At 46.9% G+C, this 20787-nt stretch overlaps 1 protein-coding gene across 3 annotated transcripts in view; it reads right to left on the bottom strand.

Moving 5' to 3' along the window:
• Window positions 1–1204: 1204 nt before the first annotated feature.
• Window positions 1205–20787, bottom strand: part of LOC129015014 (liver carboxylesterase 1-like) — a 38666-nt gene continuing 19083 nt past the window's right edge. For all 3 annotated transcript variants that reach the window (XM_054452569.1, XM_054452567.2, XM_054452568.2), the window contains exons 7-14: window positions 17481–17585; window positions 14552–14590; window positions 10371–10511; window positions 8387–8467; window positions 7977–8124; window positions 4003–4134; window positions 1870–1942; window positions 1205–1585 (exon numbers count right to left, since the gene is read on the bottom strand). In XM_054452569.1, the coding sequence (XP_054308544.1) occupies window positions 1402–1585; window positions 1870–1942; window positions 4003–4134; window positions 7977–8124; window positions 8387–8467; window positions 10371–10511; window positions 14552–14590; window positions 17481–17585 (903 nt within the window). In that variant the 3' untranslated portion in view covers window positions 1205–1401. The remainder of the gene's footprint in view (window positions 1586–1869; window positions 1943–4002; window positions 4135–7976; window positions 8125–8386; window positions 8468–10370; window positions 10512–14551; window positions 14591–17480; window positions 17586–20787) is intronic.

The raw sequence follows: 20787 nt of genomic DNA, 5'->3' as shown, positions 1-20787 counted from the left end.
ATTGACCATCCCCAGCAGTAAAAGACCAATAATCTGGGCCCAAGATGACTCCCTGTCCCTCTCCCAGGGGTATAGAGTTTTAAAAGGTTCCTTATCTTCAACGTCAATATGTCTCTACCAGTACCTTGAGGAGGACAAGATTTCCTGGCCATTCTGCAATGATTGAAGGATTTTGTTCTTTAGGGGTGAAGGGTGTGAGCAGGGCTCATGCCTGCATTCCTGAAGGCAGACTTTCTCCAGTCTTACTGTCTACCCCAATCTTTCTCATGGGCCCTGATAAATACCCATGGAGTAGAGTCCGTGATGGGAGTCAACTCCCCATGGGTCCATGGTTCCCAGAGGTTTTATACTCTTACAGTGGCCCACACTTGGCCTTCAGCACTGAATAAAATTCATAGAGTATTTCTGCTCATTATGGTCACGCTGTCTCCTGCCTGCAGGTGAGAAGTAAGCCAGTGTTCACATCCCACCACTCCCCCTAGGTGCTCGTCTTCCCTTTGATTTCGAGAGAACCATGTGCCTTGCAACTTCAGCTCTTTGGTGCAGGAAAAGTTATGATTTTGAGGATAATCCGGCTTCCTCTTGCTGATAAGGTGGGAATGACATGCTTTAGAGCTTTCTACGTACTAACAGAATCCGGAAATCACCCATGGGATTCTGAAAGACACAGTTTAGGATGACCCTCTGGAGAAGAACGGACCACCTCCAAGGTGGTCACTGCCCACACCAGAAGTGGTCCAGGCTACAGAAGGAGTTTAGACCGGTTGTTGGAAGAGACAGCCTCATGGAGGGGTATGGGAGGCTAGTGTACATACTCAGAAAGGTGTTGCAAGCCTGTGCAACGGTCAGTAAGTGCCATGCAATGGTGCCTTGGGATCACCTCAGCATGCCTCCCTCTTCCCTGATCCAGACTCATTCTCAGCCTGGGCCACTTCCATTTCCACGGGCAACTCCAAATAGAGGGTAGGGATCCTGCCCCCTGGCCATCCCAACTCGTATTGTTGGAAATTGTTGGGGGCCCAGAAACGTGCATCAGGCCCAGAGCTCCCCTGAGCACCGTCCATGACCCAGCCCTCTGGACTCTGCTCATCCTGAGACCAGGCCATCCCCAGCAAAGCCACCTTCCTTCTCACATTGCCTCTTTCATCATCGTTCTGTCTCTGAGGACAAAGTATTAATCTCCAGTGCAAGACACAAGCACCAATTTGGCTTTCAAAAGATCCTTTATTCCCAAAGCTGAAGTCACAAATACAAAACTTGCTCCTTCATGGCCTCTGTCCCCGGCCCCCCGCCACCAGACAATTCCCCAGCCATGGTAAGATGCCTTCTGAACCTGCAATGCCTTTCGCAAAAGACCCCAGTCTTTGCTCTCCAGGCTCCCAAGGCCGGCTGGATCTTCATTCACAGCTCTATGTGTTCTGTCTGGGGTGGCTTCTCCACTGCCTTCTTGGCAAAGAGGTTGGTCCAGAAAGCTACTTCTTTGTCCTTCAGCTTCTGGGCCGCCTGGGTGTTGGCACCAATCTGCAGATACTCTTCCTTCTGGTTGTACGCTGGCCAGTGGGGCAGCCCTTCCCCATTGGGGTTTCTGGAAACAGAATCAGTTAGAATTGCCCCGAAGCTGCTGTGTGCTCCCAACAATCTTCAGAGACATGCGAGGAAGCCCAAGTTATCTCTGTCAAGAGGCTTGTATACCTCCAGAGATGGAGAGCTCGCTATCTCCAGGGGCGGCCTCTCCATTTGTAGAGAGCTCTCATTGTCAGAGTGCTACAGAAGTTTGATCACTAGAACCTTAGAAGCTGCCCCTTCCCAATAGGCATGCCCCGCCCCCCACCCTCACCAGCCGTGCTCTGTCTTTGCCACCAGCCTCACCCATTGCGAGCAAAGTTGGCCCAGAATTTCATCACCATCTTGCTAAGTCTGATCTCCTCTTCTGAGGCACCCTCTGTGGGGAAGAAGAAAAAGAGGCTTTGTTACTCAAAGTGCGGTCGGTGGACCTGCAGCGTCAACATCACGTGCGAGTCTGCTGGAAACATAGTCTTGGCGCATGCTCCACACCCACTGAGCTGAAGTCTGCACTTTTAGAAGATCATGGTGGATTTGTGTGTACTTTACCTTTCAGCATATCTGACCTAGGGCTCAGCAATGGGCATGTGTCATTCCACTGGCTGGCTGCCTTTGTCTCCTGTGACCCTCGCCTGCCTCCTCCCCGCTCAGGGTCACAGGAAATGCCCCACCCCAGGGTTTCCTCTACAGCAACCCCACCTCCTAGGGTTGCTCTCTCTTGGGTCTTTTCTCCCTTCCCAGCACACACCCACAATTCACATTCTGAAAAACAACAGAGCCGCAAGGCGCCTAAGCATGCACAGTGAGATGCCCAGAGGCGCTGGTGCGTTCTGAGCAGCCTTGGGGTGAGTCCCATCTGATCTGTAACTGCTGAGAGTTAAGACTTAGAAGACACTGTGAAAGGATTTTTTAAAAATATTCTATAATGTAAACTAAAAATAAAATCCTAACACCCCCAACTGACTGAACACATCCTCTCTGGGCTAAGGGGAGCCTCGAAAAACCTTCAACTCTGTTCCTGCCTGGGAACGGACAGGAGGTCAGACACGCCTCATAATACTCCCTCCCTTTTGTGATTTAGACACCACCGGACCAGCATCAGCAATAAAATAAAGGTCATCATTCTGACAGAACACACTCTTTGTGGCAATAAGACACCAAATTAAAAACGAGACCTAAGGCCACGTCGGGCAAGGGTTCAGGCCTACATCTTTACCCTTAAAGAGTCCACTTTGTTCTCACTGCCACGAGGTGCTTCTCTTTCTCTAGCAGCTAAACCAGCACTGGCCTGGAGTTAAGCAAAATGAAAATAATAACAACGGCTGCAGCTGGGATACGCAGACAAACAGAACCCTGACTCGCCAGACTTAACTACGGCTTTGATTGCATAAGAGACTGATTTCAGTAACTTTCTCCAGATAAGAACATCACCAACCATGAACTGGACCTGGCCGGTGTACAGAGGCTCCCCACTTGCTGAGCTTCGTGTCCTGAGAAGACCTTTGGACTTACAGGCCGTAATTGTAATACATTTAAATATTAGGTGTCCACCACCAGGTGAACATGGGCCATGTTACATACGTGTTTGTTTAATACACATGTGTCAGGACTGTCTTCATGAACATCCATTGCTCCCCCTGTAACCTGTTGAACAGGTATGTTTAGCCAATCCGTTCACATAAAGCTCCTACCCAACCCCTCCTTCAATGGGCCCATTTCTGGGCTTGGCCAGAGGCACCTTCCCAGCCTGTGGGATGGCCATCTTGCTGACTATAAACCATATAAAAAATAGTCTCTTCTCCTATTCCAAATTCATACATCCTGTGAATTCTAAATGAACAATTATTAAATGTAAAGGTTTATGAGTTTTTGTTAGAGACAGACAGAAAGACAAACAGACACACATTAGACCTGACTCAGGGTTAACACCAATTCTAACCTCACCCTCACTCACTTTCTCAGCGCTCCTGGGAGAGGGAAATTGATTGGTGGCTTCTCAACCTAGAGCAGGGCCCCGCATGTGTCCCACCGCCTATCTTGTTGATGACACAGCCCAGGATTCTGAGTGTCTGTGGCAGAGGGTACATGAATACACATCCTCCCTCAGGTGTGTTAGAACGGGAGGAAGCCGGGGGACAACCCAATGACATTGAACCCTGTCATAGTGAATCCTGCAGGAGACCACCCCCCCCCACCATCTGTCTTGTTGATGTCACAGAGCAGGATTCTGAGTGTCTGTGCAGAGGGCACATGAATACACATCCCCCCTCACGTGTGTTAGAGTGGGAGGAAGCTGGAGGACAACCCAATGACATTCAACCCTGTTATACAGAATGAGGAAACTAATACCAGGAGAGGACAAAATTGCTGAAGGCCACCACACCGAGACTGGAACCCAAGTCTCTAACTCCTAGCTCACAGACGGGAAGGAGCCATTACCTTTTAAAAATGGGGCCCCAAAGACGGAGAAGAGCTCATCCCCATGGTCTCCTATCACCGTCTTGGGTTTCATGTCTGATGAGAAGCTTGGACGATACTGAAACTCATACATGTAGGTTGGCGCTCCGGCATCTGAGAAGACAAGGATTCATGCACAGTTCATGTTGCCAGACACACACCTGGAGGCTACCAAGATCTCCAGCTCTGCAGGAAACCTCTGGCTGTCAGCACAGTAGAGAAACAGAGTCACAGGAAAGCTCAGTCATGTGCTCCGGGCTGCATAGCTGTCTGAGGTGGAAGCGGAATTTGAGCCAAATATGTGTTCAATGAACAAATGTTTTATGAGTGAATGTGGAAACCCTGGGTCAATTCATTTAAAATAGCTGCCGGTGCAGGGACCCTGACTCTGCCTCGTCAACCCCTTTTCCTGCTGGTGCATTCTCACACAAGACAATCTCTCTACATCTGGTTACACCGGATATAATTCATTGATAACAGACTCGCGTTCATTCACTTGGATGCCATCTCCACCCTGACAGGTGTCTTCTGTTCTGCGTCGTCTTGAGCATTTCCAGTGTTTTTCTCACCCATCCTGAGAAGACTGAAGCAAATCCAAGTTGCTTGTCTGAACATGAGGCTATTTAAATACAAACATATGCAGAGAGGGAACAGTCTGCCTCTTGTGTCTCAGGAATCTGTGGCACTCACTGCTTTATAGCTCACTGTCCCCATGTGTCTTGCTGCTTGCCTGGCCTGGGAGTATTAGAGTGTTAAGGCAGTAAAGTCCTGGCAGAGAAAAGAAGGGGCTGAGCAAGGGTGACCTTGCCTTCCCCTGCCCTCTTTCCTTCTGCTTTCCCCTCGTCTCCCACCAACAAAGCTCTCCTGTCCCAGCCCCAAGAAGATGCCAGTTTCCCAATGATTGGCTCATTGGAGCCACAGATCACTGCCCCTTCAGGGCTGCCTTGTGGGCCGCCTGGTCCTGTACCTCAGCACTTTGAATTTTCCACCTCCTATATAATTTAAAAATCATTTTGAAAATCTATTTTAAAAATCAAATTTAAAACATCACTCATAACTCTACCACAGAGAATGCTTCTTTTTTATTTCAGCATATCTCTCTTTTATGTATATAAACTTGGGATGATATTATATGTGCTATTTTGTAATATACTGTCATCACTTTTTAAAAACAATTTTTTTGTAGAGACAGGATCTCACTATGTTGCCCAGGCTGATCTTGAAATCCTAGGCTCTCACAATCTCTCACCTCAGTCTCCCAAAGTGCTGAGAGTATAGGTATGAGCCACCACCTCCAGCCATAATTTCTTAACATCCTTAAATATTCAGCCACAAAAGGATTTAACAATGGGGGCTCATGCATCCCTAACCTCATGCCCCACCCACACATGTCATTTCAGTGTGAGAATGAAGAATAATCTATTCACTCATCTTTGTCAGCCTCCTGCACTGCACCCTCGGCTCAGCACGAAGAGCGCTTGGGAAGATGCCATCCTTCTGTGGCTCTGTAATCCACCTGTTAAATGGCTGCTTCAAGGTCAAGCAAAACTTGCTAAAAGGAGGGTTTGACCTTGCCTTTGCCATTCAAACAGAGGAACTCAGAGCCAACTATAGCGGAAAGAGCCTCTGTGAATGAGAGAACTTATAATAGGCAGCATGCTGCCCAAAATGTACTTTGTAAAATCTTTTTGGCTAAAGCCGTTGATATTCATACAATTCCTATAGTCACAACACAAGTCTTCAGAGGAAAGAACGGCACAGTTTTGGGCAAGGACAAATAGGCACAAGAAGAGAAGCAGAGACAACGAAAGACATGTCATGAAAGACATGCAAATGAAAAAAGGGTGATGTGCTTCTTTCTGGTGGGGCAAATTGGTGCATTAACTTTTAATCTTAGTATCCCAAATGAGAAAGGGAATTAAGAAATCCACATTCTTATGCACTGGAATGCAAATTTGCATTATTTGCCAAGAGTTCAAAAATATTTCTATGGTCCAGCCTAGTTATTCACTTCTAAAAAGAATCCGAAGAAAATTATTAGACATGTGGTTAGAGACTTATAAACATTAGACTGAGCTCAATGTTATTGTAGCATCAGAATATGAGCAACCAGGCTAAACAACTAATAGGATAGAAATATTAAAGCCTATTTAATGAAGCCATTTCATGGAATAAGGAATGCTTTGATGAGTTTGTAATAACATTCATAAAATCTTCACACCACAGTGTTCTATGAACAAAAACAAAATATGAAATTGATTTTTAAAGTATATAGGACATGAAAAATCTTTAGAAGAAAGCACAAAAACATTTATACCACTTGCCTCCAGGTGGGGGAATTAGGAGTGATATCTAGTTTCTTCTTTATGTGTTTCCATATTTTCGAAACTTTTGCATATTAACTTTAACATATTAACTTTATATTCAGAAATGTTGTTTTTATCAAAAAGAATGAGACACAATAATAAGTGAAAGTTGATAAGATCTGTGTAGTCCTGGCAAAAAAACAAAACAAACAAAACAAACAAACAAAAAAAACCACAATCCTGACCTCAAAGTCATGGGAAATCAGATGAAAAACAGAGGTTCAGCATTGCTCAAACCATCAGAATATGGAGATGGAAACACTATATATAGATCAGATGCAATGCATGGGGCAAAGCCAAGTTTAAGACAGAACTGATTCAACTCCAGTGGTCCTGGTTATAGGGTTTTATCAGAACCCTGTGAAGAAGTGAGAGTTATGAGCACCTGCCCCTTCCTGTGCAAAGGAGTGTCTGGGCACCTGCTAGATTAGCTTTAGCTAGTTTTTATCATGCTTATGAAATTCTAAATATAAAAATTCTTCCAGCATAGTTAGAGAGAGGACATTTCCTGGCTTGCAGACTAGGCGAATGAGAGCTGGAAAAAAAAAGAGGAGTCCTGTGAGCCTCCTCTAGTTGGCACTTAGGAAAGGACATTCCTCTAAAGGTGAACCCACGCATCCCTAACCTCACGCCCCACCCACACAGCCTTGGGTCAGTGGTAGAAGGTCCTGCATAGACCCTACCCTTGCCCTGTGCTTGCACGTTCCTGCACACACTGAGACAGACAAAAGCCAGCCTCAGACATTGCCATTCTCCAAACCACCTCCCCCACACCCACCACAGCTCTTCCTTTTGTCCTTCTTGGTCCTGGACAATCCTCTGGATCCTGTGCAGTGCTCCCACTCTTTTCCCAGCTCCAACACTTAGCAAACTTGTTTGCAGCCAACTTGGACCTTAAAAACCTTCCAAGACTCATCTTTCAATATTTGTCCTACAGCAGCCCTATGTCCCATGATAACTCCAGGCATGGAGCCCTTGCAGCAGATGCTGTCAGTGTCTCACCCATAGCCCCTGTTCCTGGGCATGCCAGCCTGACTTCCACCTCCAGCATCTGTAGCTCCTGGCCTGAGGCCTTTGTCTGGTCACAAGAGACTAACCTGCCCTTGCGTGCAGCAGGTCAAAGTCACAGGCAATAAACAACCCCTTGCAAGAGCCTTCAACCAATGACAAGTGGAAGCTGATGGATAAATACTCCGGCTCCCTTGCCACACAGATGGGATGCCCCTGAGTGCATCCCATGTTTCCATGTTTCCAGGAGTTTCCCAGCTCCAGTTGTCCAGAGTGGATACTCCCTTGGCAATGTATCATGGATTGGATTCCATCTCTTTCCTCTCTCACTTCCCCACATCCCTACTGTTGTTATCTGGGATCATCACCTTAAAAAACCACTTGCCTCTGAATTTTTTTTCTCACAGTCTGCTACTGGCATAAACCAAAATAAGACAGCACCTCACTCCATGCCATATGGAATCAGCCTTTGAGGCCTGACCCTCAGCTGTTTCCACACCTGTCTATGCTGGGAGGTAGGTGAGTCAGATACAGAAGCTGGTGGGGTCCATATCCCTCCCCTGTTCCACCTCTAGGACTCACCTCTGTGGTTTCGGGCCACAATCACAGATGGGACACAGAACAACACGTCCCCCATTAAGTCCAGGAACAGGTCTTTCTTTTTGACAGGGTCGTCTGTTTCTCCTAAGTACTTCTCAATGGCTTCTGGAATCAGTTCCTTAGGAATGTGCTAAAATAGATCAATAAAGTGACCACCACCCCCTGGTGAGCCATGTAACTTCTCCAGCCCACCAGGAAGGGCTGCCTCAATGATAAACCCCACAAGCCCTGTGCAACTCCCCACTAGGGTGGAAAGTGAAGTGGGAATGGTGGAAAGATGGGAGAAACCCTGAGGCCCCAGTCTTCATTCTGCCATTTAATTGCTCTATAATTTGGGCAATCCTTGTCCCTCTGTGGGTCCTAGCCAATTCCCATGATTCCTAGACTCTTACAACCAAGGGGTAGGACTTCCACAAGAGTGACATGGCTGTCTTCTGGTCCAGTTTCCCTTCGGAGAGTGGATAGCTCATCAACTGTTAAAAAAAAGTTAAGCATTTATGAATCATTGGGAATTAACAAGAAGAAACAAACTGACCAACCACCCAAACCAATGCAGACTGAAAGTCCTCTAATTTTTTGAGCTTTCAAGGGCATGGGTTTTTACTGAAATGGGCAAAATCAATGAATCAAATGGGCTTATTTCCAGAAAATCAAGCATTGCAAAGATTACAAAAAAAAAAATGTGGAGAAGCTGTGACAGTGTTTTGCAGTATGTGTGTGTGTGTGTGTGTGTGTGTGTGTTTTGTGTGTGTGTGTTTTGTGTGTGTGTCAGGCTGGCATCCCTACAGTGGTCAGTGACACTGCAAGGGAAGGTGTCTGCCAGACCAGTGTGGAATAGAGGGCTTTGGGGAAGAGGATGTAGACCTCCCAAGTACCCCCAACCTGTCACAGATGACACTGAAAGCCTTAGATCCTGCCTTCATGGCTTTGGTCTTTGGTATAACCTCTGAAATCCTTCTGAGGGGCAAACTTCATATCTCTTCTTACAAAACAACTCTGCCCAAACCTCTGCACTCAGAGACTTGACCAAACTCCAGCATTGCTTCTAGCAGCTTAAGGCTGTGCCCCTAGAATGACCCCAGTATCCTTAACATACCTGCCTGGGAAGGCTCAACCTTACCAGGACAATTTACTCTGCTCCAGCCAAAACCTAGAGAGAGGCAGACAGGCCCCTGAACCCAACTAGAGCAGTTACTTTAGAAGCCTGCACTGATAAACACTTTCTCTGCCCTTTAGGATGTGAATCTACCACACAACCCCATTTCCTTGAGGACCTGCGAGCCTTCTCTTTGCAATGCAAACATTCAGGGAGCTCACTCCTGATCTTCCCGGTCCCTGTGGAGAGTAGAGCCTAAGTTCAGTGGATTCTTCCTGCAGTCTAACGCATGGCTTCCAGTCCTGAAGATAAGAGGCGTTTGTTTCTGCCCCAGGTGAGCCAGGTTGAAGACATCCAGGTGGTCTAGCCACATGGACCAAGCCTCTCTCCACAGCCCACAGTGTCTTTCCCTTTGCAAGCTCAGCCTTTGAAACAGCGCTAGGGGTTAGTTTCGGGGATTTGAGTTCAATCCATACTGGACTCTTCTTTCCTCAGTCCAATTGTGTTACTGAATAAATTCTGTCCTACTGCTTTAATCATGATCAGCTTTGTGTGTCCTTGACTGGAAGGAGAACACTTTCACTTTCAGAAGTCAATCTTTATTTCTTCCACTTTTTTCTTCCCAGCTTTTGTTTTAGGTTTGGGGGTACATGTGCAGGTTTGTTACATGGGTAAATTGTATCTCTTGAACTTGCTGTATGGATCATTTTATCACCAGGTATTAAGCATAGCACCTGATTAGGTAATTTTTCCATCCTCTCCCTCCTCTGACCATCATCCCTCAAGTAGACCCTGCTGTCTGCTGTTTCCTAGAAGTCAATGGTAAATCAAAAGAAGCCACTTTTTTTGGATCTTTTCAATGAGGTGATGAAGAGCATGAGTGATTTATGGGGGAACTATGCATACCCAGCCCAAAGTGGGAAGCCAGGAAGCCCCCGACTGCCTCTCCGGACTCCTCAACTCCTTTCCCCTCCTAGGCCCCCTCAGTTTTCCCATCTGCACAGTTATTTTCTCTACTGGCCCTCCCAGCACAGACACTTCAGGATTCTTCAATAGGAAGGCAATCAGAGAGTCTGAGGAGAGGGGATCCCAGGGCCCTGATATCCCGGTGACAAATGTGCCCTCCTGGAGAAGGTTTCCATGGAAATGTTAACTCCTGCTGAAGGGAACAGCTGCCCAGGACTCAGAGCGGTGCTTGGAGAGGGAAGCACTCTTGGGACCAGAGAAGGGAGGGCTGATGGGGGTGGGTGAGTCCCTACAAGAGGCCTGCACCTTCTCACCGTTGGAAGAAACCAGCCAAACTCCTTCCTGTTAAATCCGACGATGTAGGGGACAGTGTGGAACTTCCCTTCAGCTTGAAGCTCCTCGGGTGTTTTTGGCAGCACCACTCCATCAATCACCGTGGGCGTGTGGGGGTAACTCTGGGGGAGAGAGCAGCACAGCGCCTGTGATTCCCACCCCAGGTCACAACCATGTCTCCAACTCTGCCTGTCTGAGGGTGAGACCAGCACCCTAGACTGGCGTGACTTTGGGCCATGGCTACACACACTCAGGGTCCTAAGTGGGGTAGGTGTGTCACTCAGGGGTAGAACTTCAGGCAGAGGCTGACACTGGTCAGGTGATTAAGAGAGGAAGAAATCTTCGCTCAGATTGAAATACATGTATTATCTATATAAAATTACATGTTTATATATTTCAATTTGAAGTACATGCATTTCCCTCTCTTTGTCCGCAGTTGATTTTCGGTAGTTGCGGCAGTTGCTTCCGATAAAGCTCCCATGAGTGCTGAATTAGGGAATACAGAGTCATCACTCAAAGGGGAAATACTGAGTTAGGTCCTTGCAAACCTCTGGCCACAACATTTTCATCAACCTTCTTTTATGTGTGGGTTTCTGTTGAAAGACACTTTATATAATACATAAGTCTTACAAAGAATTAATTATAAGTAGGATTATTTTTAATAAAACACCAGCTGGAAAGGCCTTCCCATTTTTGTGACCATGGGGAACATGACTGCAAATGTCCTTAGTTTTCAATCTCACAACAGTGCTGTCCACCCTGCTTTTTAAAAAGTCCTTCACCATCTCATGAATCTCCCAATGTAGTTGCTTTTCCATCTTTCCACAGCTCCATCACACACAGTAGGTGTTACTTTAGCACTTCCCATCACAGTCTCATGTATGAATTGGCCAATTTCCTCCTCCTTTTCCTGGATGTGCAGTTTTGTTGATTTCTCAACAGCAAATGCATGACCAGCAGTACTACCCAAGCTTGTCTCACACAGGTGCCTTCCCGGTAAGGCACAGCACAGCCTGCTTAGCTCAGGAATGCCAGACTGCAGCGCTACTCTTGGGGCCACTCTAAACAGTGACATCACCACGAAAGCACAAAAATGCAGAACACATGGCACTAAATAGACCACGAAGAGGACACATGTTAGCATGAGAGATGAAACAAGAAGACAAGGTTGCCTCACTGGATCTCAGATGGAAAGTGCCCACCATGCAAATCCAGCTTCCCTTTCTCCGTGCCGGCCTGTGTGTGACCATGAAAGTGCCACCAGTATCGATTTGGGGGTTATAAGGACATTTTAGGAAGCAGGTGAATTCATAAACGCAGAATCCATGATTAATGAGGAAGAGATTATGCTATCTATCTGTATTTCAACAAGAGCTGTTGTTGATCCATTGGTGGCTTTGAGGAAGCACTGAACCCTCATCACTCAAGGAGCCTAGACTAGGACTTGATTCCGTATTAGAGAGAAAATCGTGAATAAAAGAATCAGTGATGAACTTACAGTATATTGATCCATGTCCTAATTTTAGGTTTTACCTTTGATGAATAATTTTTTTATGGTCACAGATTAGAGAGAGCCTGACTCATGTGTTGTCATCAGGGCAGCTGGTTCTGGGTACGGTTATATTTCATATTTAGTCACAGTGGTGATTAAAACAGAGTATGGACTTTGAAACCAGATTAACTGGATCTGAAGCCTGGCTCTGCTACTTACTGGCTGGGAGTTTCACCTGCTTGGGCCTCATTTTTCACATCTAAGAGGTGAGTTATTGTGAGGATTAAATGGCTGAATACATGGAAAATACTTAGTGCATCCCCTGATGTCTGGAAGGGCTGAATAACTGTTAGGTATTACTTGTTAGCAAGGTTGCTGTGGGTCCCTCTCATAGACATCAGGACTCTGTGCCACCTTCCCAGCTCTATGCCCTATGGGCTGTATTTCCCTCCTGGATATCAGATGGAACTGGAAAATTCCTAGTCTTTTTGAGACCCTATGGCTTCCAGGACCTTTGATCTGCTCTACAAAAGCCAATGAATGACAAGCTAGTTTGGCCTGCCTGGGGGAGATGTTCTGAAAAGTGGACCAGACCCAGCTGGACAAGGCGCAGATCCTAATCCAATATGGCTGACAATACGGAACAGGATTGGAGTGCAAGTCTAGGTGCCTTGAGAGGCTGTGCAGTTCAGTCAGGGCTGCTGTGGGAGGCCAGCAAGAGGAGCAGCCCCTCTGGAAGGAAGATGCAGGGCAGGCTACGTGGAGGAGGTGCTGTCCACCTGCAGTGGGCTCTGGGCAGTGAATGGTATTGACAGGTGAGGAAAGGAGTGAGAATTTCTAAAGAGCAGGAATGGCATGAGCAAAAGGACACAGATGTCACTACGCAGGGTAAATTCCAGAAACACCCAAGAATTCTGGGCTTGGAGAAATGCCATGGGGCAGGGTCTAGAGGGAGGGACAGGTACAGAGCCTACCTTCTGCACAGTCTGGCACACAGTGCGCACGCAGGTATGTTTTGAAGGACTAACTCCATGGAGGTAAGGGGATTTGTCTCATAAGGAATGTCAGGCTTTTAAGAAGTGGGGGTGACTTGATCTAACTCTGTTAAGGAAGGCCAGTCTGGCTGCACCATGAGACATGGAATTGGGGAGAGGATGTGAAGTAGAAGAGAATAAAAGTTGAGGAGAGAGAAAAGATTGCCCTGGTTGGGTGGTGGCCAAGAGGGAAAACTGCCATCAGCAACAATGACAAGTGATTGCTGTTCACCCAGAGTTTTCAAGTGGCTGTCCTGTGTGAGCATGACCATGCTTGTGTCAGAAAACTCAGGGCATCCTCCACTCCTCCCCCTTTCTTACCCCTTGCATCCTGTCCATCAGCGAATCCTCTCAGCTATTCCTTCAAAAATGTCCAGACTCCAACCATTCCTCCCATCCCCACTACTACAGCCCTAAGCAGCCAGGAGCCCTTGCCTGGATTATGGCAATACAGTGGCCTCCCAGCTGGTCAACTGCATCCACTCTGCCCATTTCCTACAGTCTATTTGAACACCAGGGGCAGAGACCTTTGTGAAATCTAAGATCATGTGACTCCTCTGTTCAAAACCTCCAAAAGCTTCCCATCTTGCTCTCAATCCAAATTCAACTACTTTAAATGATCCCTCTCCCACTTCCCATTATCTTTTTAGCCTCAAGCCAGTCTGTCCCCACTCTCAGTCCTCTCCAGCTCGACCTGCCACATCCGTCAGGGTCTTGGCAGTGGCTATTCACTCTGCCTGGAATAGGCTTCTCCAGGTTTCCTGACAGCTGTCTTCTTGCCTCCTCCAGAGCTTGGCTCAAATGCCACCTTCTCATTGAGCCATTCCCTGATCCTGCTACTTAAATTGAAACCACCCGCAAACTCTGTCCCCTAATGCTGCACACCATCAAACGGAATACATACTTGATTTGCTTTGTTATTTCACTCCCCCTGCGCTGTAATGGAAGGTCCCAGGAGGGCAGGGAGTCTTTCTTGTTTTACTCCTATATCACCAGCTCCTAAACAAGTCCTGGCACATAGGAAGTGCTTATTAAGTCTTTGCTGAATGAATCTCACGTACTCTGCCCATGACCATTTAGGAGAGTGCTGTAACCTCCAGGAATGCAGCAGAGAGGACAGGATTGTAAGATGCTGCAGAGGTGATGTCACCAGAAACTGTCAACCCATTGGGAGGTGGGGGTGGGGGTGAGGCGATCAGGAGGATACAGTTGGAGTTTCCTGTGTGCTGGGAGGAGACAAATGTTCTTGGACTGAGATTTAGGTTTCCCCTCTCCATGCCTAATCATCCCTGTTATCTCTGCCTCCTGAGAATGGAAGGTTCTGGTTCAGCCTCCTCTCATAGTGCCATTTTGGGGAGTGGAAAATGTAAAAAAGAAGGGGAGTGGGCAGAGCCCAAGGCACACAGAGGTGATGCCTGGGAGCACTGGACTGGGAGTCAGGAAAATGGGTTCCAGGCCAGCCACTAGTCTTCCTGGTTGTGTTACCCAGATGAGTCACTGCCCGTCTCTGGGCCTCCGCATCAAGCACACATGAGTTACTATAATTACCTGAGAGAGGATTCTTTCACTCCTAGTTAATTGGAGCTTAAAGGTGCTAAGACTCAAAACCTGTAATCAAGAAACAAAAGGTCCTTACCTTTCTGGGGTCTCCATGTAAGTCCAGAGTTAAGAAATTCTGTGAAGACAAAGGCAGAGGATGTGGGTGAGAGGCTTCCCAGGAGAACACTGAGCTGGGTGAGCAGGCAACAGAGGTGTCAGGTTCTCCTCCTGGTGCCAAGCTGGCTGGGCCCAGAGGAAGTGGGCAGGACTCTGGCTCTGCTGGGCCTGAGCACAGGGTGAAGGCATGTAATGGAGGAGTGGGCACTGGCACGGGAAAGATGGGCTGGGGACTCTTAGCCAGGGTTGGTCGAGCTCTGGATAGGACACCTGATTTTGAAGCCTGCCCTGTCCCCCATCCCTCTCCCCTTTCTGTTCCCCAGGGAAGAATACCCCCATTCTTTTTTAGGGAACTCTTTCTTCCCCTATGACTTCATGAATTCAGGCATCTATATGTGATGTTGGGTGCTCCATCTCCCTGATCGCGGATATTAGTTCAGGGATGGGCATACACCCATGTCAATCCAGTAGAGTTACCCCGGAACTTTTGTAGAAATTGTTTAGAAAGAGGATTTCGAAGCAGATAGGATATAACTCTAGAGTGTTTTTGTCTTTAACCTTCCCAGGAGACATATCTGCCTAAGAGTGAAGTCAACACAGAGTTGTGCAAAGCTGAAGGATAGAGAATGGTAGATTCTCAATAACATCCTATAGGCATCTGGATCCAGCCATGCCTGAAGCCCTCAACTCCTGAGTTTTTCACTTAGCACGAGGATGCTATTCCCACACATTCCTTTTTCTGTTCAAGGCACCTTGGGGGAGTTTTCTCATCTCCCATTACACAGCTCTGACTCATACAACTCACTGAAACTCATCCTACCCCATGCTTCTCTTTGGTGTGTGTTCACGAAGATTGCAGTGATTGTAGCATTGCAGTGTAGCTCACATGTCTGATCTGTTCACAAGAAGTAACCAGTGCAGGTCTCTCCATTAAGGATTATAGTTCCACTAGCCAGGAGTGTGTGTGTGTGTGTTTTTTTCTGTGTGTGTGTCTGTGCGTGTGTTTGTCTCTGTGTGTCTGTGTCTCTGTGTGTCTGTGTCTCTGTGTGCTTCTCTGTGTGTCTGTGTGTTTGTGTGTGTGTTTGTGTGTGTCTCTGTGTGTCTGTGTGTGTTTCTGTGTGTGTGTTTCTCTGTGTGTGTGTCTACGTGTGTGTGTTTGTCTGCATGTGTGTGTACTGGAGGCAGTATGTAATCATGGAGGTGCATCCACAAGACTTCAGAAAATCTCAGAAAGATGTCCCAGGATCTTAGGGCTGGATTTTCCCAAAGACTCAACTCTTCCCTTTTAAGCTGGGTCCTCTGATGCCACATGCAGAATTGCTGGAATATTTGCCTCCTTCTAGGCATTAGAAAACAGTTGTGTTTTAATTCCGTGAATACTTTGGTCACTTAGAGCCTAAACCAAGACCTAAGCCCCACATTGGACTCAACCCATGGAAACACAAGCAGAGTCCAGTGGTAGAGGCCGACCCTGGGACCCAGGAGTAGCCTCAGGTCCAAGGAGAGAGTCCAGGGATCAGGCTACTCATTAGCTTGGAATTCACACCCTTCTCCCTCAAAAGCAATAGTTCCCAATGGCCGTGGGTGCTGTGTCATCTGGGTGTTTGTCCTGTTGGGCTTCCCTGTGATGACAGACTGCCACGGCTGTCTATCAATTCTAAAGGTCACCAAGTCCTAATATGTGAGGACAGCAGGAATGGCAGAAGATATTCTAGACCCACAGGTGTGGGTTCTGGGTCCCACAGTGTTGCTTCTGACTAATTGGAACTGTGACATGGGGCAATTACAAAATTTCTCTGTCTCTGTTACCTCTATTAAAATGAGATCTATTACAATGATCTCAAAGCTGAATTTCTCAAGAAAGATAAGGTGGAGTCAGGGTTAAGGGCATGAACTCCCAAAGTCCCCTGTCTGGTCTCAAATTTGGCTCCTCCACCTTCTCTGTGAAGCATCCCTCATGACTACAATGAATGCTTCCCCTCTGTGCTGCCACTATACTCAACCTGCGAAGTATATGAATGTGTTTGTCTTTGGATAGTTCCTTGTGAGTAGGGACTATGTCCACTTCATGCCTGTTTCACTACCTCTAACACCCACCCCTACATACTTAGCATGGATGGATGGGTGGATAAATGGAGGGATGGATGGCTTCGCCAATAGCTGGAGTGCAGTTGAATTGGATGGATACATGAATAGATGGGTGAAAACTAACAGATAGGTGATAACTGGATTGTTGGTTTTGGAGGAATGGGTGATAGAGTTAAGATATATGGTGGCTGGATAATGCATGAATGGTGGATTGATTGAAAATAGATAAATAAAAAGTTACGAACATATTGATATTAGAGTGATAAAAAGATATCAGTGAATTGGATGAATTAGCAAACACATAGATGGATAAGAAGTTCATTGTAGATGGATTACTGATTGAGTGGACGAATGACTATCCTAGGATGACAACTGAGTCAGTCTCAGAAAATCTAGAAAACTGGACCACCACCAGGTCTAATACAGACAGTTTCTAAGTCAACCAAGATAATTTGTGACATCTTTCTGAAAATCTTTGAGCTTAATAGCTCCATCCCCCAAATTCAGGATGATGGTGTCCCCTGGGAATATATAATGTTTAGTTTCTCAAAAATACATCTGAAAACAAGAATGGCAAAATATTAAACTTTGGTCAAATAGTAAATTTGGTCAATTTTTTATCATGTTATTTTTGGACTTTTTAAAAATATTTGTGTCATTTTTCAATAAAAAAGGACAAATTGGATTCCCCATTCAGATACTGAGACTCCTGAGACTTGAGAAATTGTCCCAGGTAACTCTCCCAGGGCAAGAGGACAGCTGAAATGAAGAAGTCTGGGACCAAGTTTACAGAGTTTGGGCTACGAGAACAGGCAATCTACCATTTTCAATGTGGTCTCCAAGAGCTCCTCTTCCGTCTTCTGTCGCAGGCAGTGAACCATGACAGCTGAGGTGGTGGTTTCACACCCAGCAGTGTTAGCAATTTGCTGCAAAGATCACAGGCAACAACAGAGTTCAAGAGCGAAGTCCCTTCCCGCCATCAACATGGAAAATAGCATTCTATCCCAAGCCCAACTTGTACTAGTGGCAGAGGGCAGCAGAAGATACTGAAGACCCATGGGTGTGGGTTCCAGACCCAAGGATCATTGCCTCTGTTACTAATCTCAATTGTAACATGGGTCAATTATGTAATCTCTTATCTCTGCTACCTTATCTCCATTGAAATGGACATAATCATCTCAAGCTGAATGTGTCAAGAAAGGCGAGGTGGAGCAGGGGTAGAGAGCATGGAATCCCAAATTTCCTTGTCTGCTTTCAAATCCTGTCTGCTCCACTTACCAGCCATTAGGCCACAGGCAGTCCACCTGATTTCTTTGGGCCTTAGTTTCTCCACCCATGGGTGGGAATAATGACTGCACCTACCTCATGAGTTAATACACGTGGGAGAGTGCCATGTCTCCCACACAATAAACATGTGCAGAATTGCAGGACGCCTAGATAAGATGATTCACACAGAGGCACTTCAGAAGGCAGCGAATGTGCTTTAAAGGTGAGTGCTAAAGAAAACCAGGTTGTCGTGTCTTGCAAGACATAGACGAGGTTTCTCAGCTGAGTGAGGTGTCTGTGGCACAGCCAGGAGTTTCCACCTGCACATTTGTGTACTAGAGTCCCAAGCAGTAATCAAACATGACTCTTTAGGGCACAGGTCAGCAGTGTGCCCATCAAAGACCAAATAGTAAATATTTGAGGCTTTGTGGGCCACGTGGTCTCTGCTGCAAGTTCAATACTGCTGTTGGCATGAAACGCAGCCAGAGACACAAGGTAAATGAATGCGTGTCACTGTGTTCGAGGAAAACTTCCTTTATGGGCAGTGAAATTTGAATTTCATACAATTAAAAAAAGTCATCCTTAGCTCAAAGGCCATGCAGGCATAGATCCAGATTTGGCCATAGGTGATGGTCTCTGCACCTTTGTCCTAAGTCAAGCCACAGAGTAACAACAATTAATACACCAAGAACCTCTTTTCATCTTTAAAATAATGTAGAAAATATAAAAATTTAAAAAGCCCTCCTGAGGGAGGGGCTCCCTTCTACCTGTCCTAGGCATTGGGGTCAGTCTGCCCAGCACACTCTGGTTTCCTTCTTTTCTAAGAGTTAGGGACATCGAAACAAAGACGGGACAGTGAGCCTCTCTCCTAAGTGACCTGCAATCAGGGTGGAAAGCTGCTAATGTAAAAACGCTCATTTTTCACAACAGAAGAGACAGCCTGACTACTTTCTGGAACCAAAGGAGAGTTCTTAAGCTCAGGGGCAGATAGGGTGCTCATGCAGACTGGAAGCAAAGTGCAGCCAGAAAGAAGGGCGCAGAGGGAGAGCAGGCAGGCTCCATGGTCGGGGAGCCAGGGCAAGTGCACATGTCCCCAGAGCCCTGTGCAGAATCTCGGACAGAATCAATGCCCAGGGTGTTTCTCAAATAAATAAACAAGGACAGGGAGAAGTAGAGGGTGAGAGAGAGAGAGAAAGATAGACCAACAGAGAGAAAGAGACAGAGAAAGAAAACAAGAGTAAGAGAGTCTAGGATTCCCACCATTTTGTAATTTCTGCTTCCTGTTTTTTCACAAAGCCCATCCTCCCAGATCTCTATTTCTTTGAAAAAATAAATTCTCCTTTTAAAAAGAAGATTTTGGGACAAGGTCTTGCTTTGTTGCCCAGGCTGGAGTGCAGTGGTGCAAACACAGCTCACTGCAGCGTAGACCTCCTGGGCTCAGGTGATCCTCCCAATTCAGCCTCCCACGTAGATGGACCCAGTCTTACACCAACCATGCCCAGCTTAATTTTTTGCTTTTTGTAGAGACAGGATCTCACTTTGTTGCCCTGGCTGGTCTCTAACTCCTGGGCTCAAGCAAGTCTTCCGCCTCTACCTCCCAATCGCTTCAGTGATTCTAGGAGAACATCACCTAGAACCCATGGCAAGAATGACCCCTGAGAATTCAGGAGCACAGAGCCAAGGGGGTGGGGGCGTCCAGCGGGAGACTTACCTCAGCCAGGGGCTTGAGGTCCCCCTTCTCCAGCAGAACAGGAGTGAGGGCCACATCACTCTCAGAAATTACAGGCATGAGCCACCACACTTAGCCAATCCTCCTTCTTGACTTAAGTCTGGTCAATGGGCAACTGTTGCTTATAACCAATGAATTCTAAAAATATTCTCAAAAATTCTAAAAATTCTTGGCATCCCCATTTTCTCTCCTCCAATGTACCAGCCCTTTAAGTTTGAATGCTTTCCCCAAACAAGCTCACAAAGCTACAAAATTCCTCCACGCCACTGGCTCCAGTGGGCAATCCTCAGCCTAGGTCTGGATTCCTATGGATCACCTCTTCCTTTGGCTTCCAACCACTCTCCAGATGATGACACAATCCTTGCCAGGGTCCTGTGCAGGGTGACCCCTCCCAAAGTCCCCTCTCTCAGTACTCGCCACGCTCCCCCTGCTCTCCCTGCTCTGGCCGCGTCGGCCCTGTCTCTCTCTCTCCCTCGTGATTGGGATGCGTCCTTCTGCCACAGGACACGTGCACGTGCTGCTCCCACTCCCTGGACGTTCCTTGATCCTGACTCATTGGTCACTTTTCCAGCAAGCCTTCCCTGGTAACCTCTTCCAGCCTCAGGACTCAATGCTTTCTTTAGATTCTGCTGTGGCAGCAAGTACCTCACCTTCACTGCTCTTGTCATAGGTGACACTTTCCAGTTGTGTGATTCTGTAGCTATTCATCTATTTCCTACATTATAGCAGAAGCTTGGAGAGGGTGTTAGGTATCTGGCTAGAATGCAGAGCCACATAGGACCATGTAGTATCCATGTCCCTTCCACACGGACATCTGGCTTTGAGCCAAAAATGACCTCTGCACATCTCTTCTTTTTGCCTTCGCTTACTCACCTAGTTTTGTTGTGTGAACAAATGAATCAATGAGTGAATTCTCCAGGAACCAACCCTGGTTATCAGGTGCTCAGTGTGGAACCGCTTCAGGCCTACAGCCCAGAAGTGGGTCCACAGAACTCAGACCCTGAGAGACATAAGACACCATCACTGCCCAACATGGCACCAGGCCCTGGCACATAGGAGGAGTATGGTCACAGACAGGGCACTGTACTGGCTCTCTAGGCCCATGAGCTGGAGTCTCAGCTCTGACCTGATCA

Source organism: Pongo pygmaeus, chromosome 18 (assembly GCF_028885625.2).
Source record: "Pongo pygmaeus isolate AG05252 chromosome 18, NHGRI_mPonPyg2-v2.0_pri, whole genome shotgun sequence".
Lineage (NCBI taxonomy): Eukaryota > Metazoa > Chordata > Mammalia > Primates > Hominidae > Pongo > Pongo pygmaeus.
The sequence above is the reverse complement of the archived record's forward strand: the minus strand, read 5'-3'. Positions and strand labels throughout refer to the sequence as shown.